At 37.0% G+C, this 23,457-nt stretch overlaps 1 protein-coding gene across 1 annotated transcript in view; it reads left to right on the forward strand.

Moving 5' to 3' along the window:
• The window catches only part of eys (eyes shut homolog), a 204,169-nt gene that overhangs the window by 122,706 nt on the left and 58,006 nt on the right, over positions 1–23,457 (forward strand). Inside the window, exons 37-41 of the mRNA XM_028468732.1 lie at positions 3,697–3,847; positions 3,952–4,064; positions 4,389–4,627; positions 12,165–12,341; positions 22,712–22,862. Of these exons, the coding sequence (XP_028324533.1) occupies positions 3,697–3,847; positions 3,952–4,064; positions 4,389–4,627; positions 12,165–12,341; positions 22,712–22,862 (831 nt within the window). The remainder of the gene's footprint in view (positions 1–3,696; positions 3,848–3,951; positions 4,065–4,388; positions 4,628–12,164; positions 12,342–22,711; positions 22,863–23,457) is intronic.

The raw sequence follows: 23,457 nt of genomic DNA on the forward strand, positions 1-23,457 counted from the left end.
AAACAACAACAAACCACAAAAATGTGCAAAAGGTGTCATTTCTGACTGAGATCATATAAGTCATCAAAGTCATGGAATTTACATCTTTTCTGTTAGTACAGAAAGCCCAGATTTCTTTGACTGAACAGTTCATTCAGACATCTTTGTATAAAAACTTCACTTTTCATAGAGTGAAATGTTCTATGTAGCTTTAGAACATTGTTCACCTCACTGCTCTATTATAAAAAAAAAACTAAAATTCCTGCCACAGCCTTCACCTAACTTTTTCCAATAACTAAATCATTTTTTAACCTTAGCTACCCACTATGCTTAGTGTGCTAGACATTTTACGGGAAAGATGAAAACTAAAAGAAAGGTATTGTATTGAACAGAGTTTAGAATGGAACAAAAGTATGGAGAACAATTGTAATGCAATAAATGTGTGCTCCCTCTCCCCATTCCCATGGTTTGTTTTGTTGTAATTTGTATTCATTTGTATGTATTGGTCATTTTGCTTAAATTAATTAAAATATACAAAGCAATAAAAGTGGTGAATCAATGGACAAAAAAATAAAAATAAATAAAAGAGGTATTGTTCATGAGTGAAGGAATGACAAATACAATTTCCAGCGCACAGAACAAAATGGGCTTTTACATTTTATCATTCATTTTAAAATGAATGATAAAACACACGTCTATTAAAATGCAATAAAGTGATCACTTGTCATGTTTAATAGGGTGTTCGTTCTAAAGTCCTCATTCGCAGATTTTCATTATGAGAAGATTAACAAGCAATGGCAAAGCACAAAATCAATATTTAGATGATTTAAAGTGAGGCTTTGGCCCCTCAAGTCATGTTGTTCCTAAACCCACGTGCACTTCAGCTGCCAGCCTTCTCTTTTAATCTGACATGAGGAAGATTATGGTTTGGTTTCAAGACTCAGAGTATCAAGTATCAGCTCAAAGATGAAACAAAGCATATGAAAATGGTTTTTCATTGCATTCAAGAAAGTACAGAGACTTTATAATGAGAAAATAACAATTTTCTCAATTTTCTAAACATGTGAAAGAAAATAAATTGTGAAACAAGGTCCACCCCTTGACCATACAGTTTTACATTAATATTATATGATAAATTATGGTTTCCTGAAAAATATAAAATCAATGACCACATAATGGGGCAGTGTAAGCTTCAATAAAATATGTTTTTTTATATTGCATGTAATCACTCATTCAAAGATAAGTAGCAAATTATGGCATTATTACTTGTTTAACAGGTGTAAAAAAAAAGAATTAATCAATCAATGGACCAATTCTAAAACAGCTGGATAAAAATAATAATAATAACAATAAAAAAACTATGTAACTATACGTAGCATATAGTAATGTTCATTACTGGCTTTTATAGTGGCACTCTTTACCAATAGGGGGTGCTCCCATAATTGCTGGCACAGTTTAAAGGAGGCTGCAGCTGCCATTGTTGCTGTCATCAAGCAGTTTGGGTAGAAATAGATGCACAATTATTCATGTTGCCATTTTACCCTGTTGTAATAACGAGGACACAATCTCATTAAGACAGAATAAGTCTTTGTAAGGGAGCTGGTGTACAAATATGAGGGTGAGCAAGCTCATTTAAAAAGGTGAACAAAGCAATACAACACAAGTAGTTGAAGTCATTGTTGTTTGTATCCGTCTAATAATTCATCCATCTTTTACACCCTCACTCAGACAGAATGATTTTGTTCTTTGTGGGGAAGTATTAAGAGACATTTTGATATTAAAAAAAAAAACATTCACATGAGTATTTCCACGTGTCAGTCCCTCCCTGTAAAGAATTGATTGATGATTATTGCTCATGAGTCATGAGTGAATCGTGCTTTTGCAGAAAGTTTTAAAATCTCAGGTTTATTGGATTTTAGAACGATCAGATAATAGTGTAATGCACGGACATTTTTCAAACTAAACATGCAACGAAAGCATTTGTCGCTTTTGAGATATGCATTTTAATTTATCACCCAATGGAATTTACACACAAATGTGATCACCCTCTGATGGGGTGATCACATTTGTGTGTCCCCCACCATGATCAACGATTCCACTTCCTGCCATGAATAATTGTCGTGAATAACGTACTGCAGATGCTGTGAAGAGTATAGGACTCATTTCCTGGATCCTATTTTCTTTTTTTTTTTTGCTGTGCGCTGCCATTTTTCAAATTTACAAAAGGCCAATTGGGTTCAAGGAGCTTCAAGGCTCCACCTCGTTCCTTTTTTTTGTCGTCTTTTTTTTTTTTTTTTACCTAGAAGAAAAACAAAGCGGCATCATAAATTAATCACAGCGCTCAGTACCCAACCCCATAAGACGATGAAAGAAAGAGCGCCGTCATAAATAGTGGAAAAATGGCTTTGTGGTGTCACAAAGCAAACTCTTTATAATTGTTTAATGACGGAGTACGTCTATCTTTGTCTTATCTGACCCAGAGCGACAACACCATGGTCATCCTTAGCATCACTGAATAACTCATTATAGGCATTCAATATATCTTCCCCGTCAAAGATGCTCTCCAATATGTTAAATAAAAACCCCGGTGGGGCTGACTTCTCAAGGACAGTGAGCAGAGTGCCCTCTGGCTGCAGGCCAGGCCGCTCTGGCAGACTGCTTCTAAATTAACCACCTCTCCATCCTGGGTCTAGAGGAAGGACTTATGTAGCTTGGATTTTGGCGCCCCAAGTGTTTAGCTGGCCTATACGACTACCTTCCAAAGAGCAGGCTTAACAAATCAGACTAGATTGCTTCACGGGCCTCCTAACGTCCACTCAGGGAACCAAGGGGTATCAGGAGACACTGGAGAGGGGACGGTGCATCAATGGTCTGAGTACCCTCAGGCTGCAGACAGTTAGGAGAGAATCTGCTCCGAGGTAATTATCTGCACTCCCCTGTTGTTTCAGAGTGGAGAATTGGTTTTTCAAATCTATGAATGGCTGTGTCATTGGCCCAAAATAGATGTGATGAGGCTCTTAAGACAACAGGAAGAAAACAAAAGGGAGTTCAGGTTCAGCCTGACACATAACAATTACAAACACTAAGCACTTTTTTTTTTTTTTTTGACAAAACATGCACACACCATGGATACAGGTAACAAATTCAACATGTGATATCAAATAAAAAAATGCTCTTTATTTTTTTCTTAGCCTTCATTTGTGGATTTTGTGAAGTGTGATTCATAACTAAGCTTATTTTGAGTCTTTTTTTTGCTCCTTTAGATTTTACAGAATAATAATAATCTTTATTGTTATATAGCGCTAATATAATGCTTTTCAAAAAAACTCTTACAACTTTACAATAAAAAACCAGATGATAAAAAAAGAAAAATAGTACATGTAATAATGGAAGTTTTACTGCTAGAGGTAGTTTTAGCAGTTAAAAGCAAGTCTGAACAGCGGAGTTTTGAGACGTAATTTGAAAAAGTCCAGAGCGGTACAGTTTCGACTGTCTTGAGGGAGGGAATTCCAGAGGGAGGAGGCGGCTGCAGAGAAGGTTCTGTACCCCCAGGTTTGGTGCATGGTGTGAGGTGGACAGGATATGTTGCTACACAGGAAGCCAGTAGAGTTAAAATGAGTAATTTTCACTGAACCTATACATCGTCCTTGATCTTGGGTAGTAAATATCAGTTTGCTGAATATTTATTTACCTCGTGTTCTCGTTCTCCCTCCATAGACAACATCTTGCTCCTTGTGAGGCAGAGCTAACTCTGTCTGGCTTCAAGAAAATACAAAGTGCAGTTAGTAATTACTGGCTGGGAGACATAATCTCAAAAACAAACCATGTCTTCACTGGTGGTTTGCCACAACATTATCAGCCCAATCAGGTACGGTTCTTGTATTGTTCTCACTTTAAAACTCACTTGCTTAAATCCTGAAATGTGCTGTTTTTTTTATTGATTACTAATTTTTTGTTGTTGTTGTTTGTAAGAGAGCAAAGCCATTCCACAACTTTACAGGCTGTATTGAAGTAATTGAAATAAATGAAGTGAGGAGCTTCTACACGTCTGACGCCATCGCCGGCGGCAATGTGGATCAATGCAGGTGAACTCTTTGAAATCGAGGACAATAGCTTGTTGTGTCATGTGAATGGTTTGATTTCATCTTAATCTCAGCATGTGTTGTGTTTTGAGGGAAAAAAAAAGAAAAAAAACATTATTTCCACGTTTTGTTTTGGGGTGGTTGTTTTTACGCACTGTGGGGATGTGACATTTCAGAAAATAATTCTTATTGCAGTGATCCGACAGTCACTTTAATACGATTAAACATGATTAAATGCTTTTTTTTGTTTTGTTTTTCCAACTCAATGGATTGAGGAATCACTTCAACCCAGCTACTGTCAACTAAAGTTTGTATCCAATCTTCCAGGTCCACTTTGTATGCCACTGAAACCTCTACAAATTCCTTAAGTCAATCAACTTCCTCTGACACGGTAATCACAGCCACGCTGGCTGCACCCGTACAAGCGTCAAAACATCCTCAGCTTCAAACTCAAGTTTGTCGTGAAAGCGTTTGCCACAATGGGGGAACTTGTCATCAAAAGCCCAATGGAGCGCTACCTTCATGTCACTGTCCACTTCATTTTACTGGACGTTTTTGTGAGAAAGGTAAGTATAATGAGTTTTTTTTTATTTATTTATTTTTTATTAGTGTTTTTTTAATGCACTTGGCATAGACTGTTATTGCAACCTCCTCCCACTTCTTTTAATATCTAAAATACAAACAAAGCACAGTAATCTTTGCTATTTCCACTGAGGTAATATCATTGAGGGTGAGCCAACCCATTATGTTGGGTAATACATGACAAATCATTTTGGCTTACAGGTTTTACTGTCAGAGAATAAATTGAACTGCATTAGGAACAGTGATGTGAATTATTTTGTAAATAATAAATGAAAGTAAAGCTCCATATAAGTACCACAAGCCTCTGCTTGTTTTTCATCTCCAATCTTTAATAGAAATGACAACGAGGCCTTGTAGCACATATTAAACGTTCAGCCATAGCTTTCCACCTCTTCACAAAAATGTATTTTGTTTTATACATTTTATTGTGAATTCGAGGACAACAGCAGTACTGCACACACAAATAGATGCTTTATCTTTGTGTCGTTGGTCAATCTTTATTTTATTGTTTTTTTATCTCTGTAGAAAAACAGCTCAGACATTGTCTGCATTTACTTGATGGAAATAATGTGTTGTGATAAGGATGTTGGCGCCCCTGTAAATAGCTACAGTATGAAGATCAAAGTGTAAGGACACTGCTAATCAAAAGCAGGCACATTGACTAATTACATGTCACGTGTTACCTAACTGACCTGCTTATAGCTACAGGGTGTTGTGGCAGTGAGGCGCTGTGAAATGATGTGTCCTGATTAAAAATGATGCTACAATGATAGCAAAGAAAAGAATATATACAAAAATGTTGTGTTTTACATGGTTTTACTGGTAAATAAATGAAAAGTGGACATTTTCAATCCAGCTAAATAGTAGCCTACGACTGATGCATTATTTCAAATTGTCCATATTGCATAAAAAAAGCGATTAAGCCTCAGACCAATTATGCCTCACACCTAGGAGATTGTCAAAGGGGAGTTAAAGCACTAAGCTGTAATGCCTGCAGGTTTACTCACACAATGAGATTGTGTAACCACTCAAAAGATTAACAAGCATTTATATAATTTGGAAATGTAATCCAATATCTAGCCAGCTGTCATTTTTTGGGCAGCTTTGTAACAGATGGTTACTGCAGTGAAATGGTTTGAAGGATGGGATGGTTCAAAGATGTGTGTTGGATGGACAGTAGTCAGAAGCTAACACCGAAGCTAAGCTAATGCAGCAAGTCATCGTCGATTATACCAAAAGGTTTTAAAGTCTTACCAACTCCTCCTAACATTAAAAAGAAGTGTAAAGCGTGAGACCCAGATACCAATGAGGTGCATTGACTTTGTACCACCCTTGAGAACATGAACTGGTTCCTGACAGGCAGAAGCAAATGGAACCAACATCACTCAGGAGAGGAAAACTAATCAGTTAGTTTATTATAATTTAAAATGCGATCATAATGTCTGGTCTGTTTTTTTAAATCATTGTTTCCTAAATGGAGATATGTGTATCACTCGGGGTGCGCAATGGCAATACAGGGGGTACTTGGGTGAGAAACTGAAAAATTAACAAATGAAAGCATTAAAAATGAATAAATACTACCAGCAACCCAAAAAACAAAAAACAAAAAGAACACAAAATAGGAGAAAAATATACTGAATCATAAAAAGTACAAACAACAAAATACACCAAAAGCACACACACTAAGAGAGAAAAAATACTATTGCCAGCAGCACACAAAATGACAACAAATACACACTAAATGAGAGAAACTCTACAAAATACACAAAAATAACAGAAACATACAAAACTACACCAAAAACACATACACAGAGAGAATAATTTGAATAATACCAATATACTGCATATACTGAATGATAAAAAAAAAAAAAAAAAACACCAAAAACACACAAAATGATGATAGAAATGATCTTGATTTGAACATGAACTGAAAATACAAAGGTCCCACATCAAGAGTGGAGATGACCGGAAATGATAAAAACTCTTGAAATAAATCTTATCAGGAGGCACGAAATACTGTTTCATTCCACTCATGTATATAATGAGATTCTTTAAAATGTGTGTTATCACTCATTCTTCCATCATTATAATTCTGAGCAATGTATAGTTAAAAAAAAAGGGTGTACTTTGATTCAAAAGTAAGAGAAAAGGGGGAACCACTGCTTTAAATAATAGCCCAGGTGAGATGTAATGATCTGAGATTATCTGGTAAATAAAGGGTTATGGTGGTAACAATCTGGTTAGATTTTGCCCTTAGAAGTTGAACATGATGTAAACTGACAGCATGCTGTTTGCTTGTATTTTCAGAGCACATTGGAAACTGACGCAAAGCTGTACAAAGCTCATGTTAACCGTTATTAGCATGGCGTTAGCACCTGGCAACCTGTTTGGACACATTGCCATGTACTCTGAAAATGCAGATTTACAGGTGTTTAAGTAATCTGCTGAAACGGTTTTTTTTCCCCTCTCGAGGCACTGTAACAAAAAGGTGCTATTTTTAAAAGCTGGGCTCTGATTGGTTTTTCCCCATGAGAAGCAGATGCATTGTGGAAAGCCCCACACCTCTTTACGTCTGCCTGACAGATACGGTCCTTGTTATGCATGTTGAGACACCTTGGGATAAGTCTCAACTGTTACTAATACTTAACTGGGATAATTGCTTGGTCATTTGAATTTTAGAAATATTTGAATTCTTATACATGTCATTATTACAAAGTACTGAATGAGGTTATTTGAACATCATTACTCAGGAATAGAAACCCCATTGGAAGAAAGCAAGTTTCTGCTCATCCCTTATCCAATAAAAAGTTTTTCTTTAAATTCAAGCCAAGGCTTTTTAATGTCATTTCTGCTGACTTTGAGGGATTGCTCCCTGTCAAAAGTCCCACAGGTTTAAGAGTGTGAGCACTCATCCAGTGATGCGCTTTGCAACTTTGGTTTTTAGCCTGTGGACAGAGTCGAGGGGGTTGTTAACATGCTGACTGCGAGTACATGTGCGTTACCGCAGCATCTTTAGCGGGTGACAACCTCCGTCCTCACATCTTGTTGAATTAAGTAATAGCCAGCGGAGAAGAGGAGAACAAGTCACCTCTGCTCTTGGTTAACTTTGGATACGTCATAGCAACGCGTGACTAATGGTGTTGACTTGTTTGTGTCCTAGATGAAATGCTGACATGTCACACGGCTTGTACTACAGTATATCTGAATGAACTACGACAATGCGGACAAGTTATTGCAGCCTATTTTCCGTGAAAACAAGTTTTTCAAATGTATATAAAAAATGCATTGATGTCAAAAGTCTTTCAAATGTATATAAAAAATGCATTGATGTCAAAATTCAAGTCCATTGATTACATTTTAAATACTGTGTTAACATCTTTACCTACTCCCTTGTAAATTGCAAGGTGAGGATTTTTTTTAAGAAAGTGTCTATTTCATTCATAACTCATATTAAACTGTATGGACAGTAAATCCATACCAGGTTCAATCCTGGAGTCTTAATTTGTTCTATCTCAACATTTTACGACTTCCTATAATTTTTTAAAATTCTGTCAGAAAACATTTTTAATTTATATTATAGTTCATTCATTTTCCAACTTTAGTGAGCGACTGCACACTTTCCATATTACAAGATGCCCTACAGCACACATGAACCAATTTACATAACATTAGTCTTGTCGTGTTTCCTATACCTACAGTATGTAGGACGTTATCTAGTGAGGATAATGAAATGAATGTTAGTTATGAAGAACTGTAAGATTATTCTGCTCAGGAATGCTGATGGATTGACTGCGTTGTATAACAGAAATTTGTAAAAGCAACAACTCACTTTTTGACCAACCAAGTAAAATCAAACAGTTTCTTCACAGCCTATCAGATAACCCTTCATGGTACACTATAGCAGTGTTTCTCAAATGGGGGTACGTGTACCCTTAGGGGTTTGCGATGGCACTACTTGGGGTACTTGAATGAGCGAGCGAGAGAGAGAGAGTGGAAAATCGCATAAATTGTCAGTCTTGGTCTCACTCCAGGTGTGAGATGACCAATAATGATAAAAACTATAGAAAGAAATCTATAGAAATAATTCTATTTTATTAATTAAATAAGGGTTTTTCAATTTTGGGGTCGGGACCCCATGTGGGGATCGTATTCTGAGCACAATGTTGTAGTCGGACATAGCTGAATGCTTGGTTTCAGAAATAAGGGAAAGGGGGTACCTGAGCCAAAAAAAGATTGAGAATCGCTGCACTATAGTGTTCTCATCACAGTGGTAATCTATATGCTACATCTGTAGCCAGAGCTGCCCTGGGCACTCTGAAGGACACATGGCTTCCATTCTGCACTGACATCTCCCTCAACAAAAGATAATCATTCATTCACATTCATACAGGATAACAATGTGTCAAGGGTCTTGCCCAGTTAGTGAATAACCAGTTTCTGTGCCTAAACCAATGCTAATAAGTCAGCACTGTGTTATCAGTTCAGCCAATAAAGCTTGTCTGGAGTCTCTGTGCTGCCTGCATGAGCTCCAAGTCTGAAACCTGCTCTTTCAGGTTTGGACCCCCGGGCTGCACTTCTAGTAAGGTGTCAGGGTCAGCGTTGGGTAGTTCAGGGACTTATTTGATGTCGTGAATCCAACCATAAGACCCGTTTTGTCAAGATAAAGCCAGCTAACCTGGTTTCCAGCTAAGATAAATTGCCTCTTCAAAAGGAGACACAGCAGGTTATAGACCTTGCCAAAGACATTCTATCAAGTATGTAAGCTTCCTGTTAAAAGCCATCACAAAAATTAGTTATAGGGCAAATGGCTGCCAGATATGGAAGTAGACATAAAAGACAAATCCAGCGAGGCAGAAAATTATTCAGACTTGGTCTGTATTGATCATGACCTCTTTGGCTCATTGAGTTATGTCCTTACGTCCTCGTATATCTGAAGCAGTGATATAGGAAGTTAGCCAGAAAGGATAATAAACTGAATGTTGAGAGCGCATGTAATGTATGTTTTTTCTTGCCCCCGATGTCTGCATGTCGTCATAGATTAACACTACATTTAGTGCAGTCTTTTCATGACAGCTATGCATATTTTATTCTTGCAAAAATAAATACATTTATTATTTCTGCATAACTGTGACAGTCACTAGCCCTCTCCAAAGAAGGGTAAGTTCAACTTTATTAGGGCAAAAGACATAAAAACAGAGGGAGGAAATATGTGGCTTATGGGGTCATAAAGTGATGCTACCATTGAGCAGAAGAGTGAAATCTGCTGTGCCAGTATAGTGCCATATGAAGACAATATTAGGAAGCAAAACGTCCCAATGCTCAGACCCTCTGAAAATATGAGTGAAGAGAGGGGGTGAGTGTGTGCTTAAAAGTGTTACAGAGCTATTTCTTGCAAGCAAACATTTCTTAGTTATGTCACAACGTAAGCTATCATGAAACGCCAGACATGCCTCTACGTCCACAACAGATGTGCTTGTAAGAGCTACTTTTGGCATCGTGTCAGATTCTAGGTCTTTATATATATACAGTATATACACACATATATATTTCATCTTTTATTTTATAAGATCCAGGGTGATTCAAGCCTTTGGAGACCCTGACCAACCTCCTGCATTCCACCAGAACCAGCAAACAGGATGTGCAAACAAGGGACGCAATATTTCTGATTTGGATTTCTTTTGGATTTCAAAGACCAGTAATGCCATTGCTTTATTATCTTCTTTTATCATTGTATTCGTCACAAAAAAAAAATCATCTAAAAACAAAAACTGAATTTTTGATTGTGATGAATATACATCATTTAGTGACAGAATGAAATGTATTATTTGTGGTCAATATTGACAGCTGTTTGGGAGATTACGTTATTTGGCTAAACTCTTTACTTTGCTTTAGGCCTATGCTGAAAGGCTGAATACAGAGCCTACGCAATCACTGTAGCCAAATTAAAATCTTGTGAATAAATTGGATATCTTGTAGGTTATACTGCCTGACACTCTGAAATCCAAGCTCAATCTACCCCTCTGATGCGATCAATTTAATTCAGATTTTTTGGATCAAAGTGATAACAATCGTACTAAAAAGTTCTGAAAAACCCAAACTAAAGGTTTGATCCAGATCAAAAATTGGATTTATGTGATCTAATCTGATTGTGCAATCAGTTTTTTCTTTTGAACAACCCATTTTCAAGATTCGATCAAAACGGTTACCCAGAATCTGAGCTGATTACTTTGAAAAAACCTGGCCCAGATGTGCAATTGCTCTCTCTTCTTTAAATTGTGTACAGAAAATAAGATTAATTTGTGTCTTTCATACCTAGCCACTTACGAGATATTCTTACATTTGCTGGATGTTCTTTTTTGTTTTCTTATGAGACCTGATTGGGGGTTGTCATCTTATGATGGCAACTTTTTTTTTTTCTCTACTACAAAGAACAGTTAAGCCTGCTTTGTGTTCTCAAGTATGAACTCTCCGCTCTATAATTTCAGAGGAGTCTTGCACTCTGGGTGGATAGGTTTGACGCTGGAACAGGAACATAAGACGGTATTTGGGAAAAACAAATATATGAAAATGAATTGCTTAAACAAAAACCTGTTGCTGTTATTGGATAATAAATCAGTGACAAATGACCTGAATATTGACCTTGTCAAACAAAACAAAACAAAAAAATGTTCTCAAGCAACTGAGAAGCCAATTGCTGCCTATTTTAACACTTTAATCCACATGGTATGAAAATACATTTGACAAATGCTCACAATTACAGACCATTGACTTGCTACAAACAATATTCATGAAAATGTGTCTTCAGTACAGAAGTAGAACCTCAAGTGCCTGTTGAGCAGTTAATTTTGTCCATGCAAAGTGAGCAATCATGCAAAAACATGAAGTAATTTGATTAAGCTCTTTAATTAATGGAATAATGCTGTGTAACATGATGTTCTTCCTGTTCCGTGTGTTCCCTTATTAACGTAAAAATATATTTAATTTTACTGCAGGTATCTGTGCTGTTCAGGCTTCTAAATAGTGTCACAATTTTATATAGTTTTTCTATCCAAACATGCTGGTGTATGGTGTGTGTCATCATTTCTCACCCAAGGAAAAAAAAAATAAAAAATTATTTTGCCGTCCTCTGGGCTGAGTGGTCTATTTTCAAACGTCTGTCATGCACCTGAACAGCAAGCTGTCTACTAAGTGTGCAGTGTCCTTTTTGTGGGATACACACAGATCACCATGGGCTTGTGGAGTTGATGACCTCAGCGCATTCCTCCTTCACCTTTCCTTAAAGTCAAACAGCTTTGTAATGACACACCAGCACATAGTTCTGACAAGGCCCTGCTGACTCTGCTCATGCCCGCGTCATCACTCTTACAAAAGATCAAACAATTTTCCTATTAAAAAACATGATTATTATGTCAAATACTGCTGTATGCTTTCCATGAGATACATATTTTAATTTAATGATATTTCAAATCAATCATTTTTGTTGAATGTTTGCTCTTTTTTCCTCGGTTTATTTTTTAACAGAAGCCACTGTTTATATTCCCTCGTTCGACGGCACATCTTACCTGGAGCTGCAGCCACTCACATACCTGCTCCAGCCCTCTGGTAATAGCAGTAATCAACCTGCTCCAGTCAAAGACACCACTGTTTCTCTACATTTGACAGCAAAAACAGGGTCTGCACAGGGCACCATCCTCCACAGTGAGTACGGCCTGTTTTTTTATTGCAATTGTTCAACAGTGCCGTTAAAAAGCACATCTATACTTGCCTTTTATCATCTTAATGGATGTCTTGTAATGCATGTCTTACCATTCAAGCCACCATCTGCTATTAGTGTGTATTAAGGGATGGTGCAGTAGCTGAAAAGCCTTAAGCCTATTACAATAAATTGATTCCGTCGGTCCGCGATTGTATGGCATCATTTTAGGGTTCTAAATTGCAGGGCTGTCTATGAATTCAAACAGCGTAGTTTACATTTCAGTGTCCTTCTTATCATTGGGAAAATTGACATTGTGAAAGGCCTTAATGTGTTCAAATATTCTGAAAAAGCATGATTTTATACTAAAAACTTACAGTTTTCCATCTTAACACCGCCCTAAAAAAATGTAAATTAATGGAAACAAAAAACAACCACCATAAATGATTCATTATGTGACTGTCCAGCCAAGGTTGTGGCAGTTGCTTTTGGATTTTCTAAATAAATAATGAAAGAATAAAGGATGTTAAAAAATAAAAAGTGAAAAGGGATTCTGGTGACATCAATCGCTATAGCAGCGTAATTAAACAGGTAGTTCCAATTTTACTTAATTTACTACATAAATGTGTCAAGTTTAATATTATGCAATATAGATTAACTTATCAAGAGGGGCAGAATGGGGAAAAGAGAAGCAAACAACAAAACTGCAAGTAAACAACATGAAAACACAGCTTACCTGCATGGAATCACACGGTTGGGGTCAATTTTAATTTTAACTGCATATTTCATAATGAATTACAATTATCACATAATTGTAATTGTAATTGCATTTGGGAAAATCTGTTGCAATCATAATTGAATTGTAATGGAGGTGAGATAATTGACTTCATAATTGTAATTGGCTGGGAAAAGTTTATAAAAAGTGTAATTTTCATTCATGCAATTTAATTAAACAAACCTGAGGAACCATATTACATGGTCTATGGTTTCCACATACTTAGCTAACCATTAATAAAAAAATATATATAACATTATTTCATATCAGGTTTTCCCACTACCTGTAGGATCATTTTACAATTTGAAAAAGAAATGAAATTGAGGGGTATAGTGACACAAAAAAGGCTCAGATGCCCACACCAAAAATATTAAAACCTATATTTTCATGGATAAGGAAGCCTAACAAGTTAAGAGATTAAAAACCAGTTCTGTGATGGATAATATATTTAGTGTATTTTACAGCTGATTTAAGACATGGGTCAACACCGAATCGTTATCATAACACAGTGGTTCTCAAACTCAAAAGTACCACCACCATAATGACCAACATTAAAATACAGTAACGTAGTAGGCCTAAGTATTCGATAAAAACAAGGCACGGATTTATTTAACGAGTATATTTAATATTGCTGGCCACTGTAACATTACACACAGTTTGAACAGTAACAATGTGTTTAAATATAGGTAAATAAAATACTGTACTTAAATAATGAATCAAATAAAATGTATATGGTGTACCACTAGATGGAGCCCGGCACGCACCACAGTTTGAGAATCAGTGTCGTAAGAGATGCTAACAGAAAGCTAAGACAAAATGAAGGTTAAGTTTTATGGGTTTTGTTTATTTCAGGCTCAGTAAATGTAATTGAACTTTAGTAATTGAAAACAATTATAATTGACTTTCAGGGAAAAAATTTTGATAGTAATTTTAATTGGAAAATAAATACTTGTCAACATATTTCTCTGATGTTTAATATGTGAAATCAGTAGGTTTTTTTCTGTTTAACAAATTTCTGAGAAGCAGTGGGCCAAGAGAGCATTCAGGATTAAGTGCCTAGCTCATAAACCCACACAACCATCGAGCCATCCCTCACACAAGCTGAGTTTCTGATTATTTATTTTTTCTCCTGTGTGTGTAACACTTGCAAATATTTTGAAAGTGGCTGGTCGCTTGGGGACAGTAGCAGTCATCTGTTGCTGAGAGCTGTGTGAATGATCTCCGTGTTTCCATGGCTACTGTATAAAAGTAGAAACTGAAAGTGTCACGTATAAAGAAATCCTAGCTTCTTAATGAGTCACATGACTTTTCTATCTATTAATCTAAAACTGGTGTTGACACCTCATCAAGTTTTCTCATGTAATTACTCTATGCAGTCAAATAGGTTTTTTTCTATTTTTTTTTTTGTTACTTTGGCAAAAGGTCAGCAATAGCATTTGATTTAAAAGATATTAAAGTTTTATTGTTTGTTTGTTGGTTTGAGAAAAACAATAGTGTCTGTGAGGTAAGACAAGGTCACTTTCACACAAACATGAAATTGGACTCCAGCTTTTCCATCAACAGTGAGCTTTTATGTTGAATGTCTGCTTCCTGGCAACACTTTTGTTTGTAGTTCCAGCTAGATTTATTTTGTCTTCTTTTTGAATAGTATGTTAAGTTGAGGTTTTGTTTATTCAGACAAGGTTTTTGAGGAAATTTTTATTTCCGGACATGTTTCATCAGGAGTTTTGCTGATCGTATTTGATGTTTAAAAAAAAAAAAAAAAAAAAAAGAGCTCAAAACATGTCAGGAGATAAAACATTTCCTGAAAAACAAATCCTCAACATACAATTCAAAAAGAAAACAAAATGAATCTCGCTGGAACTTCTACATGGAAGTCAAGTGAAACTTCAAAGGGAACCATCAAAGGCGATCAACAGAACTCCTCTGACGAAGACTGGCAGTTGACAGTCGAAACATGTCAGGAGATAAAACATTTCCTGAAAAACAAATCCTCAACATACTATTCAAAAAGAAAACAAAATTAATCTCGCTGGAACTTCTACATGGAAGTCAAGTGAAACTTCAAAGGGAACCATCAAAGGCGATCAACAGAACTCCTCTGACGAAGACTGGCAGTTGACAATCGAAACATGTCTGGAGATAAAAAAAAAAATTAATAAAAAACCTTGTCTGAATAAACAAAACTTCAACTTAACATAACATTTGTTTCCACACCTGCGCTGCCACGTACACACTCCAGTTTGTTACAAAAGAAGATTTGGATAGGGAGGCCCGACAGCCCCCGCGAGTAGACCCTCGTAACAATGGAGCATTGTTTTGGGAAGAAATAGACTCAAGAAATTTCTCAGGATATTTTCAACAATTCAAGAAAGCTGCACCATCACAACTGTTCTTGCACACCTGCTCCAGGGACACGTGCATACATGATTACTCAGCCAGCTCGAGGGTGAGACCACTACACAACCCTTAGAAGCTTGGTGTCCTCTAATGACTCCATAACACAACCTTCTGTATGTCTCAGTGGACCACAACTGCAGCTCCTCACACTGAAAAAACTGCAGCGACCTTAATTTCACGAGGCTATATCGTTCCCGTGTTGCAGCGCAGCAAGTCAGGTGCAACAGAACCGTGACCACTGTGCATTGTGTGGCGATCACAGGTGATTTATGCCTCCCCAACCCAGCACGACGTCCTAACATTCGTCTTATTGAAGTAACCCAGTTCAGCTGCTCGTGTTTGACATTGTGACTTCACAGCAATTTGTTTACATCTGCTAAATTATCTGATATTAAAGACATCTCTCTTCACCATACTCTCTTTATAGATGCCATTGGACTAAAAAGATAGCAGTAATGTTAAATCAAAGCATTATACACATCATTTTCATTCTGCTGTTTTTGACATTCAATATATATTTTATCACTTTGCAATTAATGTTATGCGTTGTAATGTATTAAAAGAAAAGTATATGAAACCCTTTGATTACCATAGGGAACTGCTAAAGCCCTTGAGGTTTCTGGACCTTTCACAGTAAAATCTGTAACTACATTTATCATGTGATCCGAGTATAATATCATTGTCGTATTCCAGGCATCAACTACTTTTCTTTCTTTGGTCTCTTAACTCATAACTGAAAATCATACAAAAGACTTGAATCTTTGGGTTTTTAGACAAATTTAATTAGCCAGCTTTGAGGACTCCCTAATACACACGTGTCAAACTCAATCAAATTTAGCCCGCTCAGGAAAATTAAAAATGATAGAAAACACCTGGAACATTCTGTAAGATTACCAACTAATTCAGTTGTAGATATCTCAGCTACTCCAAATACAAAAAAAAAAAATCTATTAAAAGCCACAATGTTTGCAGAGCTCAGTTTTCCAGTTCTTCTATTCAATGACAACCATTTTTAACCTGAAATTGTTGAAAGAACTCAAAAATTCCCAAAATTAGGGAAATGTAAATACAAATACAGGGCTTGATATACTTATATCCTCAATCATTTGTATATGTATTAAAGTACAAACCAGGGCACATTAATGTTGAATTTGGTCTTTTCCACCTAAAATCTGTGGCTCATCTAACCTTGTATTTGGCCCCTGAACTGAAATGAGTTTGACACCCCTGCCCTAATACGACTTAAAATTAGGGTTTGCACACTTAACGTAAGTCTGTGCTACACTTAATAATAATTATGCACACATAACAATGTCAGACACTGCTGCACCTTCGCAGAGATCAAGCTTTACTGAGTTTCCAAGTTTTCTTTAATCAAAATATAGGACCGGTACATCTTTACATCTTTTCCATTTGGCTGCCGCCAGATCACCTTGAGTCACACAGCGAGGTTGTCAGATGCGTTTTGAGGCAGGATGTGAAGCCAGTAAAATTGTTTCACCTCCACTGTGTCATAGGTGGCCTCGTATATTAACTGTCACCAGTTGTCTAGCTGTGAGGTCTCCAGTCACTGCATGCCGACGCCTTAACAGATTGACCCTGCCGATCAGTTTGAGGAATTGATTGCCGTGTCAACTTGATGCCATCGTCATTCAAAACCATCTGTGCCACATTTTGAATTAGATTTCAGTGTGACAGTAAATGATGAAGAGTTTTAATTTGATGCATGTTCATTTTAAATAGATTGCGCTCTCGTCTCAGTGATTTTTGTAGCCGTTAAAGGAAAGGGGGAAAAAAGCCTCAATGTGAGCCTTGTCATGAAGAGAGACAAGTGTTCAGAAGGCACATATATAGCAGACAGGCTGCTTTTTATGTCTGCTAATGTATCCTGCCTTATAACACACCACCTCCTTCACTTCAGAGGATAGGAACTGAAGAGAAAACTCTAGAGATCAAACAGACAATGTTAATCAGAGGAAACCAAAAGACATGCAGTGAGATGTGGAGAACATCCTCTGCCCAAATGCCCTCCATTCTTCTGTGTTTTTTCCACTTTTACACCCTTCCCTGAAGCAAACCTGGGAGTCCCTACTGGGCATCAGTTGTCACCTCAAGAAAAGTGCGTGTGTGTGTGTGCGTGCGTGCGTGTGTGCGTGTGTACAAGTGTTTAAGAGAAAGAACAGGTGACAGGCTCTGACAAAAGGAAGAACGCACCGTTAGGTTTGGCGCACAGTAACGGGGCCATAGGGACGACAGAACGATTTTTTCAGAAGATAAATAGAAAAACAAAAGATGGAGCAACATTGATGAATATGGTTTGAAAAAAAAAAGCACAGTTGATAAACGAGTCATAGCGCTGCCATGAACTCACCGAACACCACAGCTCTGAGAAGAGACAAAATCCCATTGTTATAGTGCAGCATGGTATTAACGGCATTAGTATTTTAATTAATTAATTTTTAAAAATCATAAGCAAGAAAACAAAAAAAGATGGATTTTTCTATTGAACAATGAATGTTTTGAGTTTTTCCCCTCACGTCTTTAATTCTAGTGGTTTTTGGTTCTGCAAACATTCATTTTAACTAGTATACCATGGATCCGTACTTTATCCTTGCAGAGCTATTTAAAAAAATATGTTTTTACAGGCAATAACTGTTGTTTAATAGTAACTGTTGTTCTTTAAGTCCACAGGAGCATCAGGACTCATAATGCTCTGCAGAGCTTTTTTAGTGTTATGTGAACATTTGCTGCAGGGAAGATGTTTTTTCCTGTCTTGACCCTGCTGCTGCTATTTATTGAAATTAAGAGTCCCAACCTTCCGCTGAATGAGGCAAAGGATTTCAAAACATTGCATTATCTTAAGATATTTATGCTATGAACGATTCTCCTACAGCAGTTGGTAGTAGGCTCCAGCAGTGGTAAGTATATCTCTGTTATAGTATTGTGACAAGGAAGACCTTCAAGACGACTTAGGAAATGCATTATCAGAGTGCAGGATAATAAGCTAAGCATAGTCTCCCTGCTACAAAGAGATGAGGAGTTTTTGATGCCCTTCTAACCCAGGGGAAATGTTTTACAGCTTTCATAGCAGTTCCAAAGCAGCCTTGAAACAATAAGCTCAGCTTTGGAAACATTTTCTCTGGTGTCTGAATCCCTCATCCACGCCATTACTTCAAGAGAGTTGATACATTCATCACAGACACGGGGCTGATTCTGCTGCTCATACACCAGGATCTAAGTCAAGGCCCAACAAGCCTCATTAATCCAGTTTCTTAAAGCCATGCTACAATGTCCAATGTCATTGTGAAAGGAAAACAAGAAAACCCTTCATGTTTCCATTTTTGGTAAGTCCCTATAGTTTCCTTTCTGAAATGTGCAACACCTATCTTAATGGAGACAATCGAGTCTGTCTAATGACGCTGTGTCACCGTTTTACCCTTTATACTTCAGTGGTGTCCTCCCAGACCACAACAAGGAAATAATGGCAGTCTTTTTTTTTTTTTTCATCTCTGCATTCTCATGTTCTGCTTCCTCTGCTCGAGTCTGATTTTGCATAACTGTGGGGTTGGTGTGCATTCCCTCATTCTCCCTCATGAAGACCCAAGTAACCTCTGTGGGAGGATTAATGCATCTGCTGTCTGTCGTGCCCCCTCTGCACTATCTCACTGGCAACAGACTTTCAAACTCCCTTTGTGGTAAAATGTAATAGAGGGAGATGATGTGACGGACTCCTGTCTCACAACTCACATAGCAGATTGGATTTTGGCCCTCTCTAAGTAGTTGTGGGCATGTTTCTGTTTGTTACTCAGGGGAGCATAATGGCAGAGGTGTGAAAAGTACTGATGCATCCTACCCAAGTAGAAGTAAAAAGTACATCATACATAACATACTCAAGTACAAGTAAAAAGTAGCTCAATTAAATAGTAATTAAAGTAAAAGTTACTTGATGCTTTCTGCCCCCATGTTTATTTTTGGTAATAATTCTTGCCACGGTTCCCTTGCACACAGTAAACATTTCATGTATAAACCTAAAGAACAGAGGAAATCTTGCAAAATTGTACCTTCGTTTATCTTCCACAAATGCACCTGTATAAAATACCGTTAACAGGTTTGTCAAAATGTACAATTGTTTTTTAAACGAAACACCAAAGAACTCAATTCAAAATAAAAATAAAAAATCTCAAGCCCTAAGCATAGCTACATTTATTAACTCAAAAACTGTGCCATGCCTAAAATACCATGTGGGTAACAAAATAAGAGTTAAAAACCCCAACCTGAACCGAAGACAGAAGCTGGGCGTTGATCAGAAATGGCACGGCTAAGAACATATAGATTATGTTCAATATGCCTTCAATAAAACGGAATAAAAAATAAAAAAAATCACCAAAAATATGAATTTAATCAGTTACGGTTGGGTGTAGAAATGCAGCAAAGTACTTAACTGTACTTAAGTATGATAAAAATGACAGATTTAGAAATATATTCAAAAAAGTACAAGTACCCATCAAAGCAATTACAATTACAGTAACGTGAGTACTTGTAATCTGCTACTTTCACCTCTGCAAGTACAAACAAGTACGCTGATGAGAATTGGTTCAGTCAACAAGAAAACAGGCTGCTATGATTTGCTGTTACTTCTCTTGTTTAGTGTACCAAACTGTAACACAATGGACTGATGAGTAAAAGCTACATTAGTTCTTCTGGACATGAACACCAGAGTGTCACAGCCCTATTTTTTACAGAAATAATGAAAATACCAACATCATTAACCAGTGTTGCAGTAATCGAGACCATTCTTGGTGTCAAGACCAAATGCTGAAAGTCTCGTTTCCATCAAGACCAGCACTGATCTTTCTTTCTTTAATTTCATTAATGTGATAAGTAGAAGCAAGGGTTTTGAGCCTCTTCTTAAAAATATGAACGTTCTCTGTAACCCTGAGGTGCTCAAGCAGACTGTTCCACAGATTGGGGTTAAAAAAAACCAGAAAGATGCCTTACCGTGAGTGTGTCTTGACTTTGGGGGATCATTTAAAGGCCAGCGTCAGAGGACCTCAGGGCCTGGGAAGGTTCATAGTGTAAAACCAGTTCTGAAAGATAAGAAGGGCCATTAAGATACTTCAAAAAAAACAGTAAAAAAAAATGGCTTAATAGAATGCCTTATGGGTCAGTCACCTGCAAAAACACAACTCCATATATTTCTAGTCAGAAATACATTTGAACACACTTCAGACCTCATTCATTTGACAAAAACAAATACTTCTGACGTGACCCGACGGCACCAAACGGGTCGGGTTCGTACAGATGTTCAGAACTGGTGGTCAGGTTTGGTCACATAGTGTCGTTTACGCGCAGCGATCTTCTTTTCCTGCTGCAGCAGCCACAGCTGATGTAGCCCTGTAGAATGTCACTTTATCTGTAACAGTGAGAGCAGTGACCCGCGGGGCTGGGAGAATGGAGCAGATGGCAATTATAAAGGAATACATGTTGAAACTTTCCTTTTTCTGCACAATAACAAGGATTATCCTCATCTTTGATGCATGGATTACTGAATGCAAATACATCCGATGGGTGTCTTGCGTTTCACTTTCGCTTGTTACCCGTGTGCTAATCTGATGTTGACATTAACAGCTGTTTGTTAACAATTGGTGCATACCACTAAAACAAAAGAGAAAAAAAAATAAAAAAATGAGGTTTTCACTGTTGGGTCGGACTCGAACAAGAAAATGCGGCCCGATTCGCACTCCAGCTGTGACACGGTTATTTATTTACTTGTCGTTCATGTGACTATTTACTGCAACCAAACAGTAGTTTAGTCCACTGTTCTTGTCTCCTTTCAGTCTCCAAGCTGTCTTCTTCTCATTCTTCTTTATTTCCGGCATTGGGACGCATCTCCAAGCCGTCGAGAACTCGCACAGAGTCATTTGACGTCAGAACTGCATGGGAAATTTGCACCCAGAACAGCAGTACAAAATGTATCACACAATCTTTTCAAGGCAATAGGTAGAAATGTGTGAGGCTCATTCTCTTTGGTTTAGAATGCTTCATCTCCCATTAACATTAAAAATTAAAAAAAAAAAGATTCTCAAATCTTGCCCTATGCTCCTTTAAGGCAAAATCTGAGAGGTCTGTTATGTTGACATTTTTAAATAACAGAATCCATTCGATGTTTGTTGGTTGTTGTTTTTTTTCCACATCTCTTCTCACCATAATATGGCCTTATCTTTTGTCAGGTGAAAGATATAGCTGATGAAAAATATTTGTTTAACTTTTTAAACCCAAGAACTACTATTTCTCTCCAGAGATGTTCAAATAAGCTCTTTGTGGCTTTTGTTGGTCTTTGTTATCTTCTGGCTTTTACCCTCACTTGTAGATAAAAACAGGTCTTTTTAGTCTCACTTTATCAGATCTGGGACAGTTCTGTATCAAGAATTGCTCCTGTAGGAGGTAAACATTGTGCTCTTTGTTTGTATTGTTTTGCTGATAACAGTGTAATTCAGGTTCTTGGGGAGTTTATAAAGAGAAGCATACCTATTGGCTTCGAAATGGCGCTTATTGGCAAGCACAAGTGCTCTCTTGAGTTTTCATGTCTGTATTGTTCATGAAAACTGTGACCTTGTGGATAATACGCTCAGATTTCTATGACAGGTTTAGTAACAATAATTGCATTGAAACACCATCAACACCATTTTACGGCAGCCTTTTGTCTTCCATTTCTGCCTCATTCTTTATCTGCTTCTTAAGTATTCTCTTTACCAGTATTCAGCTAGTTTCTTTACTGGATTTAAACTACACATTGCATGTAAGGAAGATGCAGATTTCGACATCAGTTTACCGCAATGCGGTAGTTTTTACTTGTCGGATAAATACTGAAAACTATAGTCGCATATCAGTGTAGCACACATTTTCTTCTTGTGTCATTGTTACGTTATCCATCTGGTAACAGACATTTTATACGTAGAGTTGTGAAAGTTACAATACAAAATGATCATAGAAATATGCATTAACATTCTCCTCCATTAGCTGAGCAACATTTTATCATTCTGTTGCCAGATTGGAGATCAAGAGTCCCCAAACTACTTTCACAGTTTTAGATCTGCGTTCTTTTGGAATAGTTTTATACTTTATACAATAAAGTACAGAAGATAAGCTTTTTTTCTTTAATAGTTATTTTCTACAAACTGCACTTTTCTGTCATTTCAGCTCAGGAACAGAATATTGGTAAACAGTTTCTGCACGTCTATCTTCAGGATGGAAGTCCAGTTGCTCAACTTGGCTGTGGTGGCAATCGTGTACTGACTGCAGCTACGGGCCAGAACATCAATATTAACAAATGGACACCAATCTCAATCCGGTAGGAAAAGTTTCTTCCTATGTGTTTCTGAAAGTCCAATTTTCATCTTAGAAAAACTCATTATCCTGTTAATGTTTGGAATTTTTTTTTTTAGAGGAACTTTGACTTATAAACTGTAATTTATAAAAAGAAAAGCATCCTAATAAAGCTCGATATGGATAAGATGAACGCCAGAGGCGATTCCAGTGAAAAAGTAAGCAAAGCAAGCAAATATAATGAACTGTTTGCAATTCCCTCAGCGATAAATCAAAATCCTGAAAAAGTATCAGTGCTTGTTTTATTTTATTTGTTTTTTTCCTTAAGGGAGTATTGTTGTGTCACATGTTTTGATGGCTTTAATAAAACCCACTGGTGCTCACAAATACAATTTTACAGTTCATCATGAACTAGCACCAACTCCATCAGGTTTCATTTGCTAGGAACAAGACATGCTAAATGACACGAGCATAAGTTTTCTGTTTAGCATTGACTAACAGTTATTTACCTTATCAAACAACATTTCAAAAGGATTTTTTTGATTAAAATTGGCATTGCATTTTGACAATGTTTAAAAGAAACCGTGAAAAACACCCCATCAAGCCCAAACACAGTGTAG

The sequence above is a fragment of the Gouania willdenowi genome, chromosome 15 (assembly GCF_900634775.1).
Source record: "Gouania willdenowi chromosome 15, fGouWil2.1, whole genome shotgun sequence".
Lineage (NCBI taxonomy): Eukaryota > Metazoa > Chordata > Actinopteri > Blenniiformes > Gobiesocidae > Gouania > Gouania willdenowi.